We start from the raw sequence: 25,359 nt of genomic DNA, 5'->3' as shown, positions 1-25,359 counted from the left end.
TGACCATGCCACACCATGTCCGGACTGGCTCCCCTCGTGAGGTCTGGATGAGGGCTTTGGCAGTGGTGGGAGTGTCCCTTGGGTTCACAGCACGGGTGTGCTCCGTGTGCCATGGAGTGTGTTTTGGGGATCTGGCCCTGGTTCACTGCTCTCCAAGCAGATGCACTTGTTGCATGGGATGGTGGGATAGGGGTATTCCCAACCTGCTGCCTGGTGTCAGTCACCACTGCAGCAGCTGATGGCTTCCTCTGCATTGGGATTCTGCTGGTGGCTGCTTTCCTGGGAACCAAGTGCCTGACATCTGTGGCAGAAGCTCCTGTGCAAGGAAGTTGCTGTTCAACCCAGTACTGCTGGAGGGGCACCCTCAGGAGAGCCGCGCACAACTCAACCCGCACCCCCAGTGCTGACTTCCTCCCAGACATGGCTCTGCCTCACTTGCAAAGAGGTGGCAGCAACCAGGGTTATGGAGATGGTCTTGTTCCCTGCCTGGCTCTTTCTTCATGTCCTGCCTGCTGGCTCTGTCTGTCACCACAGACCTGTTTGCAGTGAGAGGGGCAGCAGGGCCCATCTCACCCCCACGTGCCGCCCATGACCCTTTGTCAGGGTTCTGATGCACCTAATGATGAATTCCCAGGCCTTTGAGAAGGGATTATGTCTTCCAGAGACTAGAACAAAACATAATAAACTTAAAATAGCTGCTTCTTTATGGAATATGCCAACAAGCCCTGCTGAAAACCCAGTAGAGTGTAAGTTTGCATAAATTTACATAGATCTCCATAATTTCAGACTCACCCATCAGACCCGCTCCCGTAATGAAGCTCTGCCTGACATTGCAGGCAGCTGAGGGTATTTGACACACATTGGGCTGCATATGCTGCCACTAACGAGGCCCCCTGATGCTGATGCCCCAACCCTTGTTAGAGATGGGCCATAGCGACTGATCCCAGCCATCAGGTTCCTGTCTGCATCCCTCCCTGGGGAGCACCAGCATTGGCATCGAACCTCTTCCCCCTTGTACCATCGGAAGATGCACTCTCTCACTGCAGGGAATAACATGATAAATCCCCAGGTAGGTCCAAGAGGATCTGTCCGCCTGGGCACAGTAGAAAGCCCAGGCAGCTCAGTAGAGGGAATATGGAGGTAAACTTTTACTCAGGACTGCACCTCATGGGATGGGAGCGAGGTCCCCAAGAAACCTCCTGGCACCAAGTGCACTGCTGGAAGGCAAAATAATCTCCTTTTAAACCCAGCTACTGGGTCCAAGCCACAGTTTGAAATGTGTCTAGGTACTGAATTTCCATCATGCATCCAGGGATGCATCCTTCAACTTGTTTCATGCCCTGGGCATACCCAGCACAGTGCTGGCTAAAGCATGGGGGACTGAGTTAGATCCCAGCTTCCCCAGGTATCGCAGAGGCCCAAATCTCAATGTTGAACTTCTTAAGGACTTATATCTATCAAATACAGTTTGAAAACAAGAAGCAACACCAGGGACACCATGCCTACGTAGCTGAGCCCCCACAGCAAAGAGTTGCTGTGATTTCCTTCACGGTGCAGAAACTTTTATTCAGGTGGGATCTGGTTTAGACCCCAACATGAGCAATATGAGGGGCTCCAAGGGCTGGAAAGACAGTGATGTTCCCAGGGAAGTGCTGGCTGTCCCTGCAAGAGGCTGTGCTGTCATGCCTCTGTCTCATTTGCATCGTACAGAGGGTTGACGTAGAAGACCTGGTGGTCCTTGAGAGCTGTCTCCTGTGTCGTCTTCTCTCCAGGGTCAGCGCTTGGTGGCTCCTGCAGCAGTGAGGAAGGGAATAGCAACCAACGAGGAAGGGAAGAAAACCCCTTGGCAAAACCCACCCAGCACTGAGTCCCTGCAGCAGCCAAGGAGCTGGTGACCCGCAGGAGATTGAGACAATCTCACAAACCCCTCATGGTGTGGCAAAAGAGGAGCCCTGCCAAGTACATCACACCTCCAAAAGCATGCAAGAAGGTCCTAGATGGGGCCCTGACACCTCCTATCCGTATCCCCATGTCCCCAGGCAGGGACAACTCACCACACAGAACATGGGGTTGTTGAAGCCTTTGTCGCTGGTTGGCTCAGAGGGTGCAGGGTCCTCCATTCTGTTCCAGGCCCGGGGGACACGCAGGGTGGGCAGCCTGGAGAGAGACCTGGGCGATATTCACCCACACCCCACCCATCCCAGCAGCTACTCTGTCTGAAACAGTGCATCTTCAACAGACGGATGGGAAAATACAGGGGCAAAGTTTCAGGATGTCTTTGAAATGGGATGTTTTTCGCTTTACTAAGGAAAAGCTGCCCTGTCCAGCAGAAACCTTCAAGCCTGGAGGGCTGGGACCTGCATCGTGGAGGGAAGAGTTCATCACAAGCAGACAACCCTAGTACAGGCTTCGCTTTGGAGCCATTGCTCTCCTCTGTGGCCTAAAATGAATTGCCACCGAGCTGACACCTGTTCCCACTGCAGTCTCAACACAGACTAATTACTTTTATCATGTTATCATTTTATCATCTTAATCACCATCAACACTTCTATTATTTTCTTCATTACTTCTATCCTACGGGTCCCAGACACCAAGCAGCATCTCCTGCATCAGGCACCTTGTGCGAGTGGGCTCAGCTGCAGGTCCACGCACAACACCGCAAGTCCTGAGAGCCCACAGACATTTAACCACTGTGATCATCTTGGTAAAGGCTCTACAGAGGCAATTGGAGGAGTGGTGTTACCTGCATGGAGGCCATGCTGCTCCCTTTTCACTGGGAACAAAGCTGAATTCACTGTTTTTTTCTGGTGATCAGGATGGCTCTGCTGCATGGAGGCAGACTCTGTAGGCTCCTGGAGCCATGTGCCTAATTTGCAGCATCCCTGTTGCTGTCAGATGCCTCCATGATGCTCATCAACACTGCTCAAAAAGGGACCTGCCATGGAGCCACGCAGGGACATGCAGCAGGAGCAGGTCAGCCAGGGACGTGGCCTGGGCTCAGGTTCAGTTCCACCTCCTGTAGATCAGCAAACTTCTCTCCCACTGCTGACAGAGCCAGTTTCAAAGGCCTGTCTGGCATCCAAAGAAGTGTCAGTGGAAGATACATCATCAAGTAGCAATTATGGGACTGGGAGTTTTATTTAGAAATTAAATGAAGGTGCAGGTTTATTGCTAGGAAATGTCATGTCAGCACGTGCCGAGCAGCAGGGCAGGCATCTCTGGCCACAGCCACTGCTGCACAGTGAGGAAGCCGCAGCAGAGGAGCCAGGAGGGAAGAAACAACCTGACTTGCAAGCCTGTGATGCGGCCAGCCTGAGCACTGAGGTGCTCAGCACCCCTGGGACAACATCAGTGCACTTTGCACACACAGATTTAAGCAACTCCTGCTCCCTGTTATAAAACATGGAGGATCCAACTTGCTTGCCCACAGTCAGGTAACTGAACAGCTTTGTAGACAGCCCCACGCACAAAGACATCCACCAATAAACCCTGCAAAACCCTACACGTGAAGGTGTGTGCATGAGCAAGAGGCAGAGCTGGGTTTCCCAAGAACCTGCTGTGGGCACTTGCCATGATGCTGGAGCCCCGTGAACAGAAAAGGTGATGGAGAAGGGGCATTTCTGATCAGCTCCCAGCTGTGGTGTGATCAGCTGCTGCGCACCCCACTGTACCTCCCCTGGGACCTGCACACCAGGCAGTGTGAGCAGCTAATGCACCAAAAACTGCATTTGGTTTTGGATGCTGTCACTCCCTTTCATGTCTACAAAGCTGCAGGACAAGTGTTTTGAATTACTTTGATGCATGTCTATTTAGCAGCTGGCAATTTCAGTCCTCCATCCTCTAGCAGGACTGCCAACTAATGCTTACAAGGAATAGGAGATGTCCCTGGGCACAATGACCAGGTTGTGCAGAGCTCTAACTGAGCTGCAGCACACTGCAGCACCAAGAAGCAACTCCTCCTGGCTGTGGAGGAGGCTGAGATACTGGTCCAACAACATAAAAGTGCCTTTCAGCCACGCCACCTCCAATAAACAACAAGGAAGAACAAGGGCAACATTTTTAAACTAAAAGAGGGTAGATTTAGATATAAGGAAGAAATTCTTTAGTATGAGAGTCATGAGACAGTGGAATATTTTGGCTAGAGAAGTTATGGGTGCCCCATTGTTGGGGGTATTCAAGGTCAGGCTGGATGAGGCTTTGAGCTTTGAGCAACCTGATATAGTGGAAGATGGCCCTACCCTCAGCAGGGGGTGTGGAATGGATGATCTTCAGAGGTCCCTTCCAGCCCTATTTGTGATTCTATGACCTAATAACATTCGGTATAGCACCATGGGAGATCTGAGCAGCCCTGCGTGCCTCTGTGCCACCAGGCTGGCTGGAAGGACAGCCTTGGGATGATAGCTGCCCCCAGGCAGAACTATGGTAACATGCTGCCAGCAGAAACCTTGTGCCTACCTTAGCATTCCCCTTCTGTAGAGAAAGAGGATCCCTCCAAGCAACAGGAAAATGAAGAGTAGCCCCATGACCATCCCTGCTGTGATCCTGCTCGATGCATGGCTCCCCAGTTGCCCACTGGAAGTGCTGCCAGTGGCCACCTCCATTTTGCCACTAGAAATGCCAAGAGCTTCACCTGGGAAAGGGCAGGAAGGAATAGGGGTGAGAACAGGATGAGGCAACACACCCACATACCACTCCAACTCACCACAGGGCAGAGGGAGCCAGCAGTTGGGTCTGGAACTGCCTGCTTGATTGATCACCTTTCTCTGGGGAAGGGGGATGGGATCCAGAGCTGGATGGACTCAAATGGAACAAGCCCATGTGGGTCTGCTACCCACACAACAACTACCAGGTCCCTCGGCTGCGACCTGTATGCTCATCAGCATCTGCCAGCTTACATGGTTGCCCTCACATGCAGCATTCTGGATGGAAAGCAGCTCTGCAGAGAGGGACCTGGAGGTCTTGATGGCCACCAAGTGCACGATGGCCAGACATGGGCTGCATGAGGAGGAGGATTGCCAACAGATGAAGGGAGGTGGTTCTTCTCCCTCTGCTCTGCCTTGTTGAAACACAGCTGGGGTGCTGAGCCAGGCTTGTCTCAGCAGTACCCGGTGACAGGGCAAGAGGCAATGGGCACAAATCAAAATATAGCAAATTCCACTTCAACACAAGAAAAAAATTGTTTTACTGCAAAGGTGGTCAAATGCAGTTGCCCAGAGATGTTGTGGAGTCTCCATCCCCGAAGAGACTCAAAGTCCAACTGGATACAGCCCTGGGCAATCTGCTTTTGGGGGAGGGGGTTAGGGGAAAACTGTCTCCAGAGGTCCCTGCCAATCCTGATTATGCTGATCCTGCAGATGTTCTCTATCCACAGCTCTGTCCTAATATGATTAAAATGGCAAAAATTTTAGGTAAACCAAGTTCCCTACTGAAATCATTACAATTGCTGAGTGTGCACGTTCAGCACACTCTGCTGAGAGGTGTGGTGGACCAGACTGACAAGGACCCTAGGAGTGTTCAACTTAGGGATCTTCAACCAAGCTGCTCTTTGATTCCTTTGAGAGCAGGGATGCGTGTGTTCTACATGGAGAACAAGAAGCTCCAGATAGCAGTGGGTTTAGGTACACCCATGGGGGACCTGCCAAGGAGGATGGTGGCATTACCATGCTGTTCTACGTCCTCCATGATGTCTGCAGCCAGCTGCTCCGCCGTGGTGCCAGTCTGCGCACCCACCTCATCATCAATCAGAACGATTTGGATAAGAGGAGTGGAGCTTCGAGGTATGAATCCCAGGAAGGTCTGTGCTTTGTGCACCTTGGATATGGCCATCTGCGTACCGGCATACTTGGACTTTTCAAAACACAAGGAGACATGTAAAGCCCATGAGAGGGGTAGGCAGCAATTAGTCACCTCCGAAGACATCCACGATGGATGTACCAGCACGGCCTACCTATAAATCCTCATGTGAGGCCCAGCACAGTGCTGCCATCTCTATTACTGCAGTGCCATTAGGTTTCCTCAATGAGGCGTTCATATCTCCCTTCCCTTCCAAGCTGGGACCAGCACCCAGCACCCAGCGTTCTCCTGAGGAGGCGAGCACGCCAAGAAAGCAATTTCATGTAGCACACCCATTAAATACTGCATTAAGACACGTGCAGCTGTAAGGAGGGCAGACAGCAGGCTTTCAGCTTGGGATCAATACAGCAATACTCTGATATCAATCATCCTGCTGTAACTCGGAGCATGCCTCCCGCCCCCAGCAACTCCCAGACAGAAGGTGGGATATGTCACACTATGTCTGACAAGCAGCAGTCTGGAATGATGCCTTGTAGAGCATGCATCTGAGTTCTGACCAGTGCCAGTTACCCACCCAGTGTTTACCTACCCGGGAATAAAACACTGCCCAGCATTGGGAATGATCTCCCAGAGCCCATGGGATGTGCTGCAGCAGGTCTGCATGATCCCAGCCATACAGCCTGACTTCCTGGCTGACCTACAATTTTTTCCAGACCAAGGTTTCCAGCAAGCCCCCCTGCATCCTTCCCCATCTGGATGCTGGCAGCTGTTCCTGCCCTACGCTGAGATGGGCAGTGTGGCTGTTGTGGGGAACAAGGGAGGCCGAACCAGTCCCCGCGGCAAGGCAAGCTCGTGCATCCAAGAGTGAGGTGAGCTCTGCAGGATGGCAGAGAGCAAGGATGAACCCCCTGCATCCCTAGGACGACATGCCCCCCAAGAGAATCCCACCAGCACCCTGTCACCAACAGACATGCCCAGTGGCTTGAAGTTTTGTTAGACCCCACTGATCTAGTGGGCTGACATACCTGGCTCAGAAAAGCTTGGACCAGTCTGTCCCGGTACTTCTGCAGGTCAAAATCAGGAGTGAAATCCAGGCTAATAGTGGCTCCTGCAGTCCAAAACCAGACAGACACAACATTGTCACTGACCCTGGGCAGAGAGCTGCCACAGTGGCATGGCTCCAACAGCCACGAAAGGCACGGAGGACCCTGTGGTAACTCCATGCAACCGGCCTGGCTGGGCTCTGGAGAGGCAGCGCCACAGCCACACCTGTGCAGCACTGCCCTAAGAAACCTATCTCTCCCTTGCTGGTCCTTTTCTCACCTGGGTTTGGTGAAAGGCCTTTCATTTCCACATATTCCAGAAAAAGGCTTCCTCTGGAATGCTTTCTCCTGCACTTACTCACTGGGAAGCTTTGCTTGTGCCTGGGATTTGGGGATGCAAGACTGCGATTCATCAATGCTACCCTGGCTTTGGAGGGAAGGAGGAGAAAAAGGGACACCTGCACTCCCTGTATTGCGTACATTGGGGCAAATATTTTCCTTGGGAAAAAAAAAGCAAGTAAGTATTTGTAGAAATATTAAATTGCCCTAAAGGCTTTAAGAGACTCTGCTCTTGGGACCACATTGGAGACACACATGGTGCTGTTTTAATGAATTCGGAATGACATATTGAATATCTAGGTACAATTATGCATGAAGAATCCCCTCTAATGACCTTCCAGGTAGATTAATGGAGAAGTGCCCATTGCAGAGGGAATGCTGTCAATCTGCATGTTCTCATTTTAAATGAAATGTAACAAATTTGCTGTTGGAAAGCTGACATTACAGTGAAAAAGGTGCATTTCCTTTGAGTGTTTTCCACTGCATAAACTCAACAGAGCCCTATTAGCTTGACGAGCTGTGACATCCTGACAGGATAAACCAGAGGCAGGGACAAAGGGCTGCAACTCAGAACAGGCTCCCCAAAACCGCATTGATGCTTCAGAAAGATGCTGTGGGAGGGTTGCACGTGGGGTGTGGATGGGACCTGTGGGAGCTGTCATGCAGCAGAACTTCAACCCATGAGCACCCAGACCAGCAGCATCCCCCACACCCAGCTTTCCCCCGAGGAGCCAGGGGGAAGGGGCTCGGGCAGCTAGTGTAGCAGTGAGGAGGAATAGGGCCGTGCTCCCACTCACCACAGACCCCGCAGCAGTGGCCGAGGGGCTTCAAAGGGCTCTGGCAGGTCAGCGCTGGGCACTGTCTCCCTGACCTCCCATGAAGGGCTGCACAGATGCGGTGGCCATCCTAAAGGAGAGCCGGGCAGTGTCAGTCCCTCTCCTCCCTTGACTCACAAATTGCAATGCAATGCACCCCCCTAAATCACAATGGGAAGACTCACCAGGGTGTTCCCACAGGCACAGCCAGACTTATCAGGACAGCCAATGCCCGTCACCTGGATAGTGCCATTGCCATGGAACTGCAGTGGAGCGGAGGAGCCATGCAGGTACTCAGCCCAGGCCTCAGGGCTGCTGAGCTCCTGAGTAGGGAAGAGCAGGAAAGCGGATCAGTATCCCTAGGCAGGTCCCAGTGCTGTCCCTAGGCACCTGGCTGTGCTGCCAGGATGCATGGTGCCACGTTTGATGGCCAATGTGGGGCAGACCCACAGCAGGTGGGTAAGGGTATTGGGAAAATCCTGCCCCTACACCCAGGCAGGCTCTTCCATGGGGCCAAGAGAAAAATCCTTTCTGATTTAAAATTTAAAAAAGGACCACAAGGGAACCATGCAATGGCTGGCCTTCTTATTCTTCTTGTTTTCTCTGTTTCTGCTGGACCAGAGAATTAAATTCATCAGCTTTTAAGTATGGGAGGAAGAAGCTGGATCTGGAGTGTTTTGCTTCAATCTGAGAAGCATTTCAGTGGGCTTGGCATTACTTTAGGCTAGGCTGGACTGACCAGCCTTGCCCTACCAAGCTGGTAAGACTCTCACCCACTGACTTCCATAGGAGCTTTCTCCATGCCTTGGCACAGCAGGAGGACTTCTCAGGCCCCAGGATGAATGTACCCCAAACAGAGCAAGGAGTGGGCTGGCTAAAAAGGGTCAGAGTAGCTTGTAAGGTCAGGTTTTATGAAATTCATTATAATCACAGAAATAGAAAGCACCTTCTCTTTCCATGTCATCACTTAAGAGCTGCCTGCACCCTGGGGCACGGCCAGCTGCAGTCCTGGGGAAGGAGGATTTGTGAGGGATGATGTCGTATGGGGTGGTTCCAGGGCATTAATGGTACTGGCATCACTCTGAGCACTGAGGATGATCCCAGCTCTGTGTCCCCAGGGCTAAGTGTGCCGTGGGTGAGCTCCACTGGCATCCTGCCCTGTCCAGACTTGCCTACATTTGCCTGGGCAGCAACAGAGGTTATTACTCAAAAACCAGTTACCTAATGAGTGGCCCCAAAATGGCAGATCCCAGGCAGTGCAGCAGCAGAAATAATAAATAACTTATGAAATGGCTGCTGACATGAATTCTCCCTCTCCTGGAAGGAGTGCGTGTTTACTGCTACAGCGCCTGTGATCTTTCACTTCTCCGATCAGCAAGGGACGGGGCTCACTGTGTACCTTATTTCTGGGCTGAAGCACAGTAGGCTGCCAGCATTTCTATAATTATCCCTCCAATCAATTAAAAAGCAGTACCAAAGCAAAGTCAGGAGATGATCACCGGGCCACAGGCCATGTTAAGGTCAGGAGTGGGAGGGAGGTGCTCCCAGAGTGTCCCTGGGCAGTGCAGTTGTGGACACGTATGTGGAAACAGGGGAGCCCCTGGGTGCTGGAAAAGATGCTATTTGCCAGAAGTTTGACCCACTCACACTGGACTTTTTTTTCCCCTTAATATGAATAGTGAGACAGCCGGTGCTTCCAAACTGCGTGGAGGGAGGTGATAACAAACTGGTAGAGGAAAAAAAATGAGACCAGCAGCAGCAATCCGTGAAGATGCAGCACTGTGAGACTGCCCCATCTCCTCGAACAGCACCACTCCTCCAACCCTGGCTGGTCCTTCCCCTCCTGACCTACTTTGGGGTCATGGCAAGGAGGCGACAAGCCAGTTCCTCATCGTACCCACATTACCTGGCCCATGAGAGAGATGCTGCGGAGCTGAACCATTTGCTGCGATGAGTCGACGTTTACCCGGAAGGAGGTTTCAGGCTGAAAGATAACATCATCGTAGTGGCATGGGACACGTTCCTCATCCACAGAAAAGATACGTCCGCTTGGCTCGAGTTCCCCGCCAGGGGACACAGACTGCCACAGTGTGGGGTCAAACCACGCATGTTGCTCAGCATCAGCAAACCTCACCATCGCACCTGGGAAAGCAAGGGGAAAGGTCAAGAACAACCCAGACCCAAATCCACAGCCTCAGTGGATGCATCTGGCATAGTAAAACCAGGCACCGCTTGAGCCAAAGTGGAGCAGCTCACCCCATGTGCAGGGAGTGAAGGGCCAGCTACAGCATCGTCTTCCTGGGTGGCTGCCGAGACACCCCCTGGAGCCCAGCAGAGGCTCAGCAAAATTTTGAGTGCTCAGGGCTGGGGTCTCAGCAGCTCAGCCCAGACCTCCCTCCTGGCTGCTGACCTCTGACTTCAGATCCCACAGGACATTTTTCCCCCATTTCTTCAAAGCTTGCCCTTACTGTTAGGGAAGAAAACAGCCACAGAGCCCAAACACTGAATAACAGCTAAACTGGAAAATAATGGGTGTGATAATTCATGTCCCAGTTTTCAAGCAGTCTGTCAAGCCTGCAGAAACATGACCAGCCCTGTTCCTTGCCGTGGATAACCCTAAAAAACAGCACATCATTTAACAATTAATTATTTAACAATTAACCCTTTCCCCTCTGGTCACAATTATCATCATCACACTCTGCCCTGCTCCCTTCTCACCCTTCCCCAAGAGCTGAACCTTTACCGATTCAGCTATCACACAGGCATTTATTGACTGAATTATATGCATTCATTTTAAAATAATGCTTTATAAAATCCATTTGTGAAAGCCGCCCCTGCTAATTTCAGGGGAGCAGCACATGGTCAAAAGCAAAAGCCCAGTGTAAGGCAGAGGCAGCTGCCTGAGCTTCCCTGATGGGAGGCAAACCGCCCCAAAGCACTAAAAATTACAGGGATAAAGGATTTTGGAGTGGCTCCAGACAGCCTGATGCTGCAGTACCTCCTCTGGGCAGACTCGTTTGGGCTTTTTGCTGTCTTTGTTTGCCAGTAAGAACACAGGCTCAGGCACTTTGCTTGGACTCTTCCTTTCCTGTGGCCAAACTAAAAACGTTACTTCTTGCAGAAAGCATTGAGTAGCTCTTAAATACCCCAAACACATCTCCGTAACAAACAGCTTTCAGACTGGTAACAGACAAGATCAAACTAACCTTCTGTCTCAGTCACAGCAAACTTGGACTGGAGGCCAAGGGGGGAGCGAAGGAAGCGCTCGAAACCAAATGCCTGTGCGCATTGAGCCAAAGGCCAGCTTGATGCAATGGCTGTGGTTTAGCTCACCAGTGTGTAATTCCCAACCAGTTTTCTTTAGAAATATTACGGCAAAGAAAATGAGGGCTTTGATGTGGCTATATGCTTAATAGGCTGGGTAAAATACAAACAATATTTGCCTTTCTGCTACAACTTCAAAGGCTTCCTAGCTATAATTACTTTTTTAGGAAACAGGTGATGTAGCAGGAAAGTAAGATCTGATGTGAGGGAGGTCATCAAAGAAAAGGTAGGTATTAAAAGAGGAGTGATTCAGTTTGCTGTGAGGTGGGACAGCAAAGACCTTTGTAGAAGAATTTGGGTTGAATTTGCATGATTAATCAGGGCTTAATGGGGTGACTGGTTTGAGCACAAAATACCTGAGTCACAGCCTGGATCCCAGCTGCCATCAAAAGCTGCGAATCCTGCACCAGATGCCAGCACGAGTTCTCCATTCAGGGGCAGGTACTAGATGAAGGGATTCAAAACATTACTGTGCGGTCCTGCTGCCAGCCACCCAGGCTTGTAATCAAAGAACTGCTAATTATTAGGCTGCTTATTACAGTTGCTGTCTCCAAGGCACTTTACAGTCATTAGGAGTTACCCTCACTGGGCCCCATGTTAATGGGAAAGTATCAGCTCCCATTTCTACAGATGGGGACGCTGCAATGGGGACAGTTTGACGTTATCTTCCAGTGACAGATTAAAGCATGAAGCACTCAGAGAAGCAAGAACAAGGAATAAGCAGGATGGGCCCTTCTGGCAGCTCCTTCCTCCTCTTACATATGCACTCCCAGCAGCTCGGGAATGGCTTTATACACTGGTATGCCATGAAAAACCCAACCTCACTCTACAAAGGGTCCAGAGGTCCCCTTGTTTAATGGGTTCCCACCTCTGGGGGCTGTGCTTGCCCCACAAGAAACAACTCAGAGGCCCAAGCAGTCCTTGGTGTGGCCTCAGCTAGTCAATTTGCGCTCAGTGCATGTTAAGGAGAGTACGCAGTGGCATCTGGCACATCTTGCCATTGCTAGACTCTCTTCTTTTTGGGTAGGACATCACCAGCAGGTAATCAGGGTCACCACACTTGGCTAGCTTCAGCCTCATCAGGCTTCTGCTCCAGGGCATGAGGACAAATCTCAACAGGCTCAGCCCTGCCATGGGGGCCCTTTCAGCAAAGAGCTGTGGTCACTCAGTTCATCAGCTGGCACTGCCGACTCCAGGACAGGCCTTGGCAAACAACTGAGTCAGGCAACTCATTCACAGCACATGGATTATTCAGGCCAGTCCATCTTAGAGTCCATTTAGAAACTGCCACAGAGAAAGTCAGACTTCCTCCCAGTATTTTTACACGTCAAGGAATGAGTGATTTTCAAGGCTCCATTCTCCTCTAACTCAATCTATACAGGATTTTAGCATCACTCCCCAGACAGCAGCTGGAAGCCCTCCAGGGCTATGATATGCCAATGCACTGGGTCCCGTGCTCAGGCAGAAGCACGTTAGATGGGATTTTAAGGTTTCATCTACTTAATTGGTCTTTAAATATGTATGTAGGTTAGAAAATCAAGACTTATGAATGACTGCTGTGGGTGGCTGTGACAGCTCTCTGTCCTTGGGGCAGTCTTGCCTGAGGATGCTTTGTTCCACACACCAGGGACCACTCTATGGAGAGGGATGGACATAGCAAACAGTTCCTCACACCTAGGCTGTAAGCAGCTGTTTAGAACTTCAATGCCTTTGTGGTGTGGTGCTTTGAAGGCCATTACCCAGGTCCCCTTCTTGGTTTAGGAACCATGAGAAGCCAGGGTAAAGAGCAGAGGGCAGCTGCCATGAAGATGAGCCTTGCTGTGTTCCTGTGCACCACCCACTTCAGACCCAGCAATATCGTACTTTGAGCTGGAGAAGAGGAGACGATGAGGTGAATAGCTGTTGTCGGGGCAACATCTCTCCCAAAGGAATGGAGTTTCACCACTGGCCAGGAAGAAGCCTTTGCCTATGGACACTGCTCCCTGAGACAACAGCATGTGCAGTGCCTAACTGGAAACCATGCCATCGTGTTCTGTGAATTTCTATTTACTCTTGAGAAAGTCCATTTTCCAATACTGAAGCACTGAAAGGTCTGCCAGGATAAGAATGGCAACATGCTCTTTAGCTGCAGATACAAAAGCCAAGTCTGACTCGGTCTGCCCTGATCTGGGCAAGATCTGTGCTGCCAGCGTCTTTCATAAGGTGCTTCCCTTCTGAGTGCCTTGCATTATTTTCCTGTGAGCCCATGCAGGATGGGGTGGTGCAACGCTTCTTGGGGCATTCCTGCCTATACCGAGGGCAGGTATTGCCAGTGCTGCCAGTCACATCCATTGTCCCAGACTCACTGGGTTACCTCAGGCTGGAGCCTCTCACACCTCATCTTGCCCAGTTTGTGGGTGGCCACCCTGCAGCCTGCTCTGCATGATAGGCCCGAGCAGGGAGGGTCTCAGCTGGCTGCTGAGGTCCAGCTGAGCTGCTCAGGATGGGATGCAGTTGATCATTTTACCAATGCAAGTTACCAGCTCTTCAGAGCAGTCACCACTGCTCTGAGCTGCAGAGCTGCAGAGAGCTTTGGGTGGAGGAAGAAAGACCAGATAGCAACTGGCCTCTGTTCACTTTCCGACAGAGTTCATGAGTGTTGTGGCTGGATCAAGACTACCAGGTTGCAAAATCCCTTCTCTCATCCCTGCCTGCCTATAGAGTTACTGAACACTTGACTATGCCTGTGGGCCACAGCTTCCCAAATGTCCTGCAGTAGCCATGCAGGATGCAATGAGCTTCATTGTCCAGGGGTGTTGGTTCAAAACCAGAGACAAGGTGGGCTTGGTTAGTTAGAGATACACACACGTGGACACACAGATGCACAAATGCTGGTCCCATGACCAGATGAGGTCATGTCATGCTGTGTCTGGGATGGCCCAGGTCAGCCGGGTGTGGAGCAGACACAGTCAACAGCACATGACATCAATCCTGCCCATAGGGAGATTTGGGAGAAAATGCCTGAAGCTAAATCTGCCACATGCCTGCAGCACCTGCGCAGAGCTCTAGAAACACTGGTTTCTGGGGTATCTGGAGAAGATGCAGCTTCTCCAGCTACCACTGGAGATCTCCCTTCACTGCGAAGGCTGAACAACGAGACTGGCTGGACTTCCAAAGCCCAGAAGAAGAAGTGCACATAGATGTGAACGTGGCAGGGAGAGTCTCGCAGCACACGAAGTGTCCCAGCTGCTTGCCCAAACACTGTTAGCACCAGCCCTGGAATTAAAATGCAAGGCTATGCTATGTGAGCCAAGGGAGGGACTCACATCACCTCCAAAAACATGAAGTGCAGGAAGAGGCCTATACTTCTGCTTCACAGCAGTAGCTTCCGAGGCTGACCCCCCCATAGCTACAGCTCCTTGCATACCAAGGCAGACACGCTGCCCATCCACCACCAGCCCTCCCCAAGATGCGTGCCACTGGGAAGTGTTTCAGAAGTAGTTCTGTTGTCCACTGGATCTCAGTTTGTAAATAAGTTGACTTTTTTTTTTCCCTAACATAAGTTAAGCATCTCAGCTCACCGCAGAGGACAAATGGAGACTCTGTTTGGGCAGCACTTTCTGCACTTAGGAGTTTAGTATAGAAATTACATATAGGTTGGGCTACTTTCCAAGTACATTTCGAACTGAGCAATGACACGTACCAAAGGACTAGAGCCAAAAAGCTGGCAGTTTCCTCTGCTTTCCCTTGCTCCTGCCAACCTGTACGCCAGGGCTATTAATGCAGCTATCTTAGAGTCCCGTTAGTCATTGTTCATCCCTGATACTGGTAAATGACTTATCTCCTTGGTCATCATTATCAAGTGTAATGACAACTGGAACACAGTCATCATTTTTTTCATCAAAGTCAACAAAAAAAGAGGAAAGACCCCATGAAGCTCTCAGCCCACACTTACCACATTTGCAACCCCAGTGTTCCACTACTGAGAAGAAATCCTGCTGCCCCAATTCGTAAATGAAAATGAAACTAACCTCCAAAATGCCAAAGAAAAAATAGCAAAGGCCTCACGGAGGTTTTTGATGTGGGTGGCTTTGAACTGGCCTCCAGTACATCATGGTTCTGTTTGATTCATAAGCACAAGGCTGAGATGACTGACAGCAGCAATGTGACTTTCATGTCACCATCTTAAATGCAGGAAAAAATGTGGCACTCTTGCTTTGAATGCAGGTGAATGAGGCTCGTAATTGCAGCCAGCTCTTCTGCCAGCCTTGTTTTAATTCAAGGCATCAATGCATTTGAATTCCTTGCTTGAGTGAGATGGTGCCATCGTCCCCATCGTGTAACTCCGAGACAGCCTGGGTGTGCTGTGCTCTGCAGCGCTGCACCCATGGGTGCACCAGTGAGCATCTCCATAGCTATTGGGTCCGCACTCAGCTCCTGGGTACATCCTCTCCCCCAGCAGCTACTGGTCTGTCACCGCTGGCACCTCATCGAGAAACATCACTGGGGTAGAATGGGAGGGGCTATCTCTTCACCACAGAGTGCTGTAAACCATCACAGAGGTTAGTGCTCAGGGAAAAAGATTTCTGTATTATCTGTCCCAGCCCTGTTTTGCTGGGACAGTGACAACACACATCCAGCAGCAGGCAGGCAGGCAGGCAGCCCCTTGCCTGTTGTCACCCATGGATGAGGGTTTTCCCAATGCCCATAGCCAGGCGTGCACGTGCTTGGGTGGGATCCAGCTGCTGGCTGAAGACCCCAGAAAGGCACTGGGCCAGATTCATCCACAGGTGAATCCCTTTGATAGCTCTGGAGCCAAGGGCTTTCTCTCCAAAGGCTCTCTTGGGCTTGTTAGTGGGGTTTCATTCACTCACCTGCATCCTCAAGCCAGCACCCCTTCCCCCAGCCACACATCCCACCTTGCACCTCAGCCCACTGACAGATCCAACCTGGCTCCCAGTACCAGAACATCTATTCCAGATTCCGTGACAAAAGGGCCAGCAAGGCAGGATGACCTGCAACCACCCCTGACACCTCTGGATGATCTGAGGAGGGCAGCCTACTTCTGGACTGAGACCTTCTTGCCCAAAGAACTCACTGCCCAGGCACACATCTCCATTAAGATTGGGGCTTTAGCATGACTAGGAAACCAGGCAAGAAACGCAGGTTTTATCCCCATGAGGTCCATACTGAAGCAGGCTGGTGCACAGCACAGAATCTGGTGCTCCTCTCCATGGGACCAGCCGGTGGCAGGCAGTGATGGTCTCACTAGCCAGCCCTCCTCTGCTCCCAGCCATAACTCGCCCCTCTGCTTTTACCCCTTAGAGCAGTGTGCCAGTGAGAGGCATCATCATTTCAGAATCATCCCCTGCAAGCTAAAGAGGCATTTGGCAACTCTTCCCTGGCTGCATCCCTGCCTCAACCTAAGGCAGGGTCCTTTGGCAGCAATGCAGCCACGCTCTCATTAATGCAGGAGCTGATTCCTCTGCTGTGCCTGCTTGTCATGTTTTACGTTGTGTTTCAGGGCATGGGCTCCCCACATTATATGCCCGAGCTGGCCTTGCCACCACATACCCTGGTAAGAGGGGTGGCCCAGCACAGCATGTTTCCAAGACATCATGCAGACCTCAATAAAAATCATTGCGCAATAAAAAGAGCAATGGGTCTAAAAAGGCCATTAATTTGACTGCAGTACCTCAGCACACACCCCCAGATGCAGCGCAAAACAGTTCCCAGGAGGGTGCAGAAATCGAGTATACTGGGGGAACATGGGGGCATCAAGGTAAACCATCCCAAGACACTTGAGTTCTGGATGCAGAAGGCACGCAGAGGTTTAAAGTCATTTGCCAAATTTAATTCAGGTTAGTTCAGCTCATTTTCCTGAACTTCCCTCACCAGACAAGATCAGGGAGAGGTGGAAAGCAGCTCAGGGTTTGGGCAGGTGAGCCATCCCCAGCAGCAGCCGGTGCATGGAGTCAGACCTGCCCCACTTGTGCCCAGGATGCCGGCAAACTGCTCCACTCATCACATGCTTTCATAACTCCTCCTGCTGCAAAATAGCCTGCAAGGAGCAAATAAACTCAGGGAGACAAGTGCAAAAGGCTGGTTTACTGCACTCCTTTCCTAGAGCAAACCTTCAGCCGGAATGCTGCCGGAGAAAAGCCTGCAGGACTCAGGCTTGTAATTATGTGCTGGCACACACACACGCACACATGCACTCCTGTGAAATTTTTACCTTCATCTCAGAATAAGAAAAAATAATCCCTTTTCTGGGTGTTTTGTTGCTCTGCTGTTTGGGAAGCAGGGAGGAGGGAGCGCCAGTGCCTGGGACAAGCACAAACCGTGGCAATTCATTAGAGCCAGCGCCCCTGGAGAGCAATTGGCATTTTGAGATCAATCTCTGCCAGGAACCAAGCAGGAGCATCCTGCAGCAAAGCTGAGGACATTCTGCTCTCTCAGTTAGGCAGCTAAAAATATAAGGCTGGGCAAGACGTCCCTGGTTAGACCTCTGAGCCCCATATACTCCTGACCCTTACCCAGCCTTTGTGTTCCCTCACTGGGCAGGTAGGGAGAAGCTGCAGGCAGCTGCAGCCACCATGGCAGTGCTCAGAGATGGCACAGAGCTAGAAAGGTGACATCAATTCTGCTGAATAACCCCAGCCAGTGCCCTGACCCCACACCACGGAAGTCGAGAGAGGCTGCTTTGCCCACGTGGCTAAACCCGACTCCTGTAGCTCCAAAAATAGCAAGCAGCATCATCCATCCCTGGCTCATGCTGCAGTGTTGGGTGGCTCAGGCACATACCACACCAGAACTGGTACTACTGGGGTAAATGCCAGGATCACAGCCACAGCTGTCCCCTGATCTGTCTTTCTTTGTAAGGGCAGCCGTGGCCAGAGGGTCCAAATCCATCCGAAGAGCCTTTGTGCCACAGTGGAGAGACAAGTAGAGCCAAAGCCTGCCTTAACCTGAAGCACCCATGTCATGCGCCACTGACATAAGCACCTCCATGTTCTTTGCAGATTTACCCTCAGGCACCTCTGAAAGCCGAATAAACACTGATCTGCATCTTTAGGCAGCTAAATACCATAGAAAATCCAGCCTAATCATAATGGTTGTACTGCAAAGTCACTTAGACTTAAGTTGGATTTGGACTTAGTGTGTGGCTGAATTAGGGACACACTTGAAAATTCAGACCAAACAATCATAGAATCATTAGGTTGGAAGGGACCCACTGGGTCATGGAGTCCAACCATTCCTAACACTCCCTAAACCATGCCCCTCAGCACCTCGTCCACCCATCTCTTAAATACCTCCAGGGAACACTCAACCACCTCCCTGGGCAGCCTGTTCCAGTGCCCAATGACCCTTTCCGTGAAAATTTTTTTCCTGATGTCAAGCCTGAATCTCCCCTGGTGGGGCTTAAGGCCATTCCCCCTTGTCCTGTCCCCTGTCACTTGGAAGAAAAGGCCAGCTCCCTCCTCTCCACAACCTCCTTTCAGGTAGTTGTATAGAGCAATAAGGTCTCCCCTCAGCCTCCTCTTCTCCAGGCTAAACAACGCCAGCTCTCTCAGCCACTCCTCATAAGAGTTGTTCTCCAGCCCTCTCACCAGCTTCGTTGCTCTTCTCTGGACACACTCCAGAGCCTCAACATCCTTCTTGTGGTGAGGGGCCCAGAACCGAACACAGTACTCAAGGTGCGGTCTCACCAGTGCCGAGTACAGAAGGAGAATAACCTCCCTGGACCTGCTGGTCACGCTGTTTCTGATCCAAGCCAAGATTCCATTGGCCTTCTTGGCCACCTGGGCACACTGCTGGCTCATGTTCAGTTGGCGGTCAACCAACACCCCCAGGTCCTTCTCCTCTAGGCAGCTTTCTAGCCACTCTTCTCCTAGTCTGTAGCACTGCATAGGGTTGTTGTGCCCCAAGTGCAGGACCCGGCATTTGGCCTTGTTAAACCTCATCCGATTGGTCTCAGCCCAGCGGTCCAGAACCCTTTGCAGAGCCTCCCTACCCTCCAGCAGATCCACGCTTCCACCCAGCTTAGTGTCATCTGCAAACTTGCTGATGATGCACTCAATGCCTTCATCCAGGTCATTGATAAAGACATTGAACGGGGCTGAAGCCAGTACCGAGCCCTGAGGAACCCCACTTGTAACTGCCCTCCAGCTGGAGTTAACTCCATTGACCACCACTCTCTGGGCCCGGCCATCCAACCAGTTTTCAACCCAGGAGAGTGTGCGCCTGTCCAAGCCAGAGGCTGACAGTTTCTGAAGCAGAATGCTGTGAGGAACTGTGTCAAAGGCTTTACTGAAGTCCAAGAAGACTACATCCACAGCCTTTCCCTCATCCAGTAGTTGAGTCACTTTGTCATAGAAGGCAATCAGGTTAGTTTGGCAAGACCTGCCTTTCGTGAACCCATATTGACTGGGCCTGATCACCCGGTTCTCTTGCATGTGCTTCATGATAGCACTCAAGATCACCTGTTCCATGACTTTCCCTGGCACTGAGGTCAGACTGACAGGCCTGTAGTTCCCTGGATCCCCCCTGCAACACTTCTTGTAGATGGGCACAACATCAGCCACACTCCAGTCCAGTGGAACTTCCCCAGTCAGCCAGGATCGCTGGAAGATGATGGAAAGGGGTTTGGAAAGGACATCTGCCAGTTCCTTCAATAGTCTCGGGTGGATTACATCAGGACCCATAGACTTGTGGGTGTCTAGCTGGGCAAACAAGTCTCTAACTGCCTCCTCTTGGATCATGGGAGCAACATTCCCTAAACTGGGTGATAAATGGGTTTCTTCCAAGCGGGAAGGTGGGTCAACATGCTCCAGCTGCCCCGGCCTCCTCCCAAGAAAGCAGCTGCTGGCACCCAGCAGGTGCCCACGTGGGATGGATGGGAAGGGAAGCTGGAGGACTCACCATCCAGAAGTGTTTCCTTTAATACAAATGTCTAGGGGGAGGGTGGATGGTGGGACATAAGAACCCACTGGCACCCCATGTTTTGCTCTGTTCAGCTGAGGAGTCAGGATAGGAGACCTCATGCTGCCCCTCCATAAGCAGGGCACTGTCACCGAGCATCCCCCCTGCACCCGCTGCAGTGAACACACTCCTCATGGAAGTCAATGAGATCTCAGCCCCTTCCCTGGCCATGTATTTCTTCCTGCACTACTATAGCAAGCAACGTTCTCCTCTTTTTTTTATGGCCAAAGGCTGTATAGCATCTCCATGGCGACTCTAAAGCTTAATATATTCCTGCTGATTTAAGTGATTAATGCTCTGGTGTGGTGCGGCTGGCAGGCAAACAGGTGCAGTCCAGCCTCACTGTAAAAAGCCTCACAACCAATTCATTTTCTAACCACCCAGTTGCCAAATTTCACACTGTCCCCACAAGTGGCAGACCTGCTCAGGTGCTGTGTTGCATTCCTTTTTCATCCCTAGTCTTGGCAGTCCCCTTATCACCTGGTGACAACTGAGCACAGCAGCTCACAGGAGGGAGGCAGCTGAGGTGAAATTAAAAAGAAATATTAAGCACTACACTAGGAAACTTGCTGGGACAGCTGATCATGAATTGTTGTGGCAGTGATGCTCAGAAGGAAAGCATGAGTTCAGGCTACAGCCTGGGAAGAGCTCGGTTCCTCACAGGCTGTGCAATTCAGTGCAGCAGTGGGGCAAGACTCTGGCTGGAGAGGAACAGTGCCATTCTCTCACAGTTGCTGCTGCCATGATGATTTAGTCATTCCTAGGTTCACTCCCAGCCCTCCTCTCCTACTGCACAGTGGTGGGACTGTAATAGTCACTGTAATCCTGGTGCTTGCGTGGCTGCTCACCAGCATCTGGGTGCCAGAGAAGCCCTCAGGCAGCAGAGGATCCCCAGGGGCTCCTGCGAGGACCGCTGGATCCTTTGATCAGGATAAGCTGGGAGCCACTCTAACACCCTGATCCTATTGCTGAGCCGTGCTGAGAAATGCCCACCTGAGCAGCCACTGGACAGTTGGCACAGCAGCATCACCACAAATGCCATTAGCTGTGCAAAGGTTGGGCTGCACCTCCCTCTCCTTCAGCCAGGTGCAGGGCTGCTCTGCTCGGCTCTTCAGCTTGGTTGTGAAAGGCTAACACCATAATGAATAACTCTGTTTTGCAATTATGCACTTTGTGGGCCTCTGATGAAAGTGCTTTAGAAATATTATATGTTCACCTGTAAGTAAAACAAAATCTACTGGAGTGATATTTTGCTCTTTCCTTCTTCTTGGTAAATTCCACACCATTTATTACATTATATTTGTATGTCTTTCCCCAGTATATTCTTTCCTTCTCAAATTCATATTTAAAATGCCATATAAATAAAGTAACTCCTCCAAATATTTGTAGAGGGATTAAATGTGGCGCGCAGTTTTATTAAAGCATCAAAACTATTAGTGGTGTAGACAGCCTGAACAAATTACATCACATAAATTTGAAGGGCTTGTTGAGATTTAATGGCCAATAAAAGAGCAAAATTGTCCTAAAACCACAAGAGAAAACTTGCCCACAAGCTCATCCTGTCCAAGGGAAGAGATTTTGTATAAATGGGACCTCCCCTGTTTTGTGCTGCCCTGGCACTGGGATGGGGTTGCTGGTGACCTGTCCCTCCACACTTTTGGGCTGCCTGTCAGCCTGCTCCAAGCAGGGCTCCTCCCCCTTTTGAGGGGCCACCAGGTTGCTCAGAAATCCCTCTGATGTGAACCCAATCTTATCTTATCTTATCTTATCAACGCATGCATTTCAGCAGGGTGTTGTGCCTATCCTGCCATGGCCAGGCTGATATTGCTGCAGAAAAATATGAAACCAAATGGCACTTGAAAGGAAATTTCTCAAGCAACATTTTGGTATTTCCCAGAACAGCTTGTTTTCATTTCAGGATATTTTGATGCCAGCTCCACTTAGTGTCTGCCCAGGGCTAATGTCTGCTCTGTGTCAACAATGCCGCAGGTCGGTGCTCCTCAACAAACTATTGCTAAGGTCTCAGTCCCATGGAGGGGTTTTATTCTTCCTTTGGGGAGGAAAAATTAATTTCTTCCAACTGAAAGTAGGTTTTGAGGTGCTCTCCTCCAAATCGCCCACAGAAAAATACCCGTAATCCCAGAAACGAGCTCTTTGGCTCCACAGTGCCCTGGGCTGCTCTAACTCTCATTCTCTGCCCCAGACAAGGCATCCCGGTAGAAAAGGGATGGTGGACTTGCCACCCAGCTGGCACCACCCCAGCACCAGCCCTGACCTTACCCACCCTCCCGACACAAGCACACACTGCCTTACCATGTCCGTCAGCACATGGTGAGACCTCACAAAGACTGAGATGATCTGTAAGAAAAGCAAAAATAAAAGTATGATTTTTCCCAGCACATAAAGGGCTTTTCCAATGCCTAGTGGTGTTTTGCAAAAAAATTAAAGAAAAATAAAATGTCCAGTACCTTGTTCTTCTCAAAATGAACTGCATCATTGGCACAGGGGACTCTGCCTTTATCCCAGTTGGATGCGGTTTCAAAATTGGTGTTGGGGATCCACTGCTTGTATGTGGCAGCGGTGGCAGCTGGAAAAATCAGGGAAATCAGTGTGACCAGAGTCCACAAGAAGCACTGAGAGACCTCTCTGGGATGCACTGTGGCCCTTTGGGGACAGATTTGGGCATTTTTCACCCAATTTGAACAGTCATGGCCCTCCTCTGCACAAGGGATTTTTATTTGGCTGAGTGATGGTTTATATCCAGCTAGGTAGGAAGAGGAGTAAGGGACAAATACTGGCAAGCAGAGAGAAGGCAGGGAAGTCCTGAAGGCAAGGGGCAAGAATAACATACACGTGGTACCTAAGCATTCATTGCAGCGGGTTTCTAATGCACAGAGACTCCTTGCCCTTCGTGTCTCCAGTAGGTAAAGAGAGGGCACACAGAACCAGTAGGACCACAAGGACAAGGTGAGAGGAGAAAGGGTATTTGCTATGGGACACATAGTACAATATACAGGCTGCTTTCATGTATTTGGAGCTGGAGGGGGAGGATTCAACAGCACCCTGCAGCCTGAGGCACCAGCATGCTGAGAAATAGAGATCTTCCCCATGGGGCTTGCTGGGATAGCGGTGGTTCTGCCCATGTGTCCCCACAGGGATGAGCCCACTGATTAGGGACAGGCTGTGGCAGAGGTGAGTTTCCACTCTGACCCATCACTTGCACGAGCGTGATGGAGCTGTACGCCTCCCAGTCTGACACTGCCCAGGCTTGGCTGGGAGATACACCTTCAGCTGAAGCTCCAGCAACCTGAATTCAAGAGAAGTGAGTTGTAATACAGAGACAAACAAACAAACAAACAAACAAAAAAAACGCTTTGCTGCTAATATGGATTATATTTTTTAGGGGAAAACCCCACAAAACTACAAAATACGTAGACACTGGTGGACGGGAATGGGCAGCAGAGTGGGACTTGGGTGCTGGAGAGGGAGAAGGGTCTGAATGACTCCAGGTGATGGAGGGAAGCACGATGAAGAAAGACTGGGCTCTGCTAGTCCATATAATGGGGAGGCATGTGGGCAGTTGTGCTAAACAGGCTCTGCAGAGGCTTTATCAGCAAACACTGATCACCTCGGAGGATAGTTTGCACTGTCTGACTCCGCCAGGGGCTCCGCAGAGACAATTTGCTGTACACAGCCATCTGTGGGCAAAGAGTAAACAATGTATTTTTAACCACAATGAAAGTCCTAATGTAGGAACAGGGGCTGGAGGCTGGGTACGAGGTGCAGTGAGGCTCCCTCAGCCCCATGCTGGACTGCAGTCACTGCTTTCAGCTGCCTGAAGAAGGCCTTGGGCAGAGCAAATACTCCCCTTCTCATTACACGCACTTTAAAACCCACTGAGAGGGAAAAAGACTGTAACAGCTAGAAGAACATGACCCAAGCAGCTCTGTGCAGTGCTGTGGTCACAAAAACCTTGCTGGCTTGGAGTTGAAAAGAGCTTAAGAAAGGAGAACACCCTCAGATGGTAATTGCAAGTTGTTCTGTCCCTGCTGCATTTGACCTGTGTCCCTCAGCCTGGAAACCCAGGGAACAGAGGGGTTAAAGCTCCAGCAGAAAGGCTCATCTGGCCCCATTGCACATACACCTCACATTGCAGTAGTTGTAAGGCGTTGTGTCTAGCGAGCAGAGGCGGCTCTGTGTGCCAACCAGGCTGCATCAGCAGCATCTCCTCCAGCCAGGGGCTCCAGGGCAGCAGAGGTTTATCTCCTGTTGCAAAGCCTTTTTCCCCACGCAGCTACACTGATGCATTCCTGCACCCTGCACAGCCCTGGAATTATCAGCATGCTATTTAATCAGCCTTGTCTCCAGGGAAGCACAGTCCTTGAACATCAAAGCGACATACATATTCAACAGAGAGCATGTCCTGCAGTGCAGAACTGCCGGCTTCAAATAAGAACAGAAAAACTCGAGCTGAGGAGGTGCAGCAGGCACGATACAGTAATCCCAGCCTCATTCCCCTGCCTTCTCTCTGTCCAGCTGGAAATGTCTTTTCCCATTTGCATTACAGACGTGCCTTAAGTGACAGAACCTGTAGCCTTGCTCTGAAACAGCAGTGCCAAAAGCATACCCGAAATAGGGAGTCATCAAGCAGTTCACCATAGTGGTTGGGTATACTCACCAAGGAGCTGCAGGACACTGAGGAGGAAGAACAGGCTCTTCATTTTGCAGCAGGCCTCCAGTCCTCACTTCACAGCTCCTGCCCAGCTGGACCTTGGACCTTCCCCCAGGGCACGTGATGGATTCAGCCTCAAGGAGGCTGTAGGGAGAAGGGAGTAAACCAGAACCAGAGGCACATTTCCGCCAGGACAAACCAGAGCCTTGCTCACTCCCAGAAGCCAGTCTGCTTTCAGCTCCTTTCCTGAGCTCCCCACATCCTTGACATCACGGGGAGCCTGGGAGAGCCACTGCGGAAGGAGGTGGGGAGATCAGAGTGGTGGTCCACACAGCTCTGTTCACCAGACTTTGCCACCCACACCTCCTCCACCACATGGGGTCCCAGTAAAGGGTGGAGAGTGTGGACGCAC

The 25,359-nt window shown here is 50.9% G+C and overlaps 1 protein-coding gene across 2 annotated transcripts; it reads right to left on the bottom strand.

Annotated features, from left to right (window-relative positions):
* Positions 1 to 977: 977 nt before the first annotated feature.
* Positions 978 to 25,146, bottom strand: AMN (amnion associated transmembrane protein). 2 transcript variants are annotated; one of them, XM_054069149.1, is made up of 12 exons: positions 24,954 to 25,146; positions 22,744 to 22,862; positions 22,589 to 22,633; positions 11,671 to 11,758; positions 9,897 to 10,132; positions 8,176 to 8,313; positions 7,973 to 8,081; positions 6,819 to 6,901; positions 5,661 to 5,847; positions 4,456 to 4,630; positions 2,055 to 2,169; positions 978 to 1,791 (listed from the first exon to the last, which is right to left on the bottom strand). In XM_054069149.1, the coding sequence occupies exons 1-12, from the start codon at positions 24,994 to 24,996 to the stop codon at positions 1,681 to 1,683; spliced, it is 1,449 nt and encodes a 482-aa protein (XP_053925124.1). In that variant the 5' UTR covers positions 24,997 to 25,146; the 3' UTR covers positions 978 to 1,680. The 2 variants fall into 2 exon arrangements, with proteins under 2 accessions (XP_053925124.1, XP_009557501.2); XM_009559206.2 differs by having other exon boundaries at positions 982 to 1,791; positions 2,055 to 2,157.
* Positions 25,147 to 25,359: the final 213 nt, after the last annotated feature.

Source organism: Cuculus canorus, chromosome 5, assembly GCF_017976375.1.
Source record: "Cuculus canorus isolate bCucCan1 chromosome 5, bCucCan1.pri, whole genome shotgun sequence".
NCBI lineage: Eukaryota > Metazoa > Chordata > Aves > Cuculiformes > Cuculidae > Cuculus > Cuculus canorus.
Note: the sequence above shows the minus strand (reverse complement) of the source record. Positions and strands in the feature narration are given on the sequence as shown.

Excerpts from the sequence above, each read along its gene's own strand:
- AMN (XM_054069149.1), bottom strand. The coding sequence starts at position 24,996 with ATGAAGAGCCTGTTCTTCCTCCTCAGTGTCCTGCAGCTCCTTG. Across the intron at positions 6,902-7,972 it reads CCACTGCTGCGGGGTCTGTG|GAGCCACTATTAGCCTGGAT; the intron begins GTGAGTGGGAGC and ends TTTGGACTGCAG. Across the intron at positions 5,848-6,818 it reads TCCAAGCTTTTCTGAGCCAG|TCCAAGTATGCCGGTACGCA; the intron begins GTATGTCAGCCC and ends TGTTTTGAAAAG.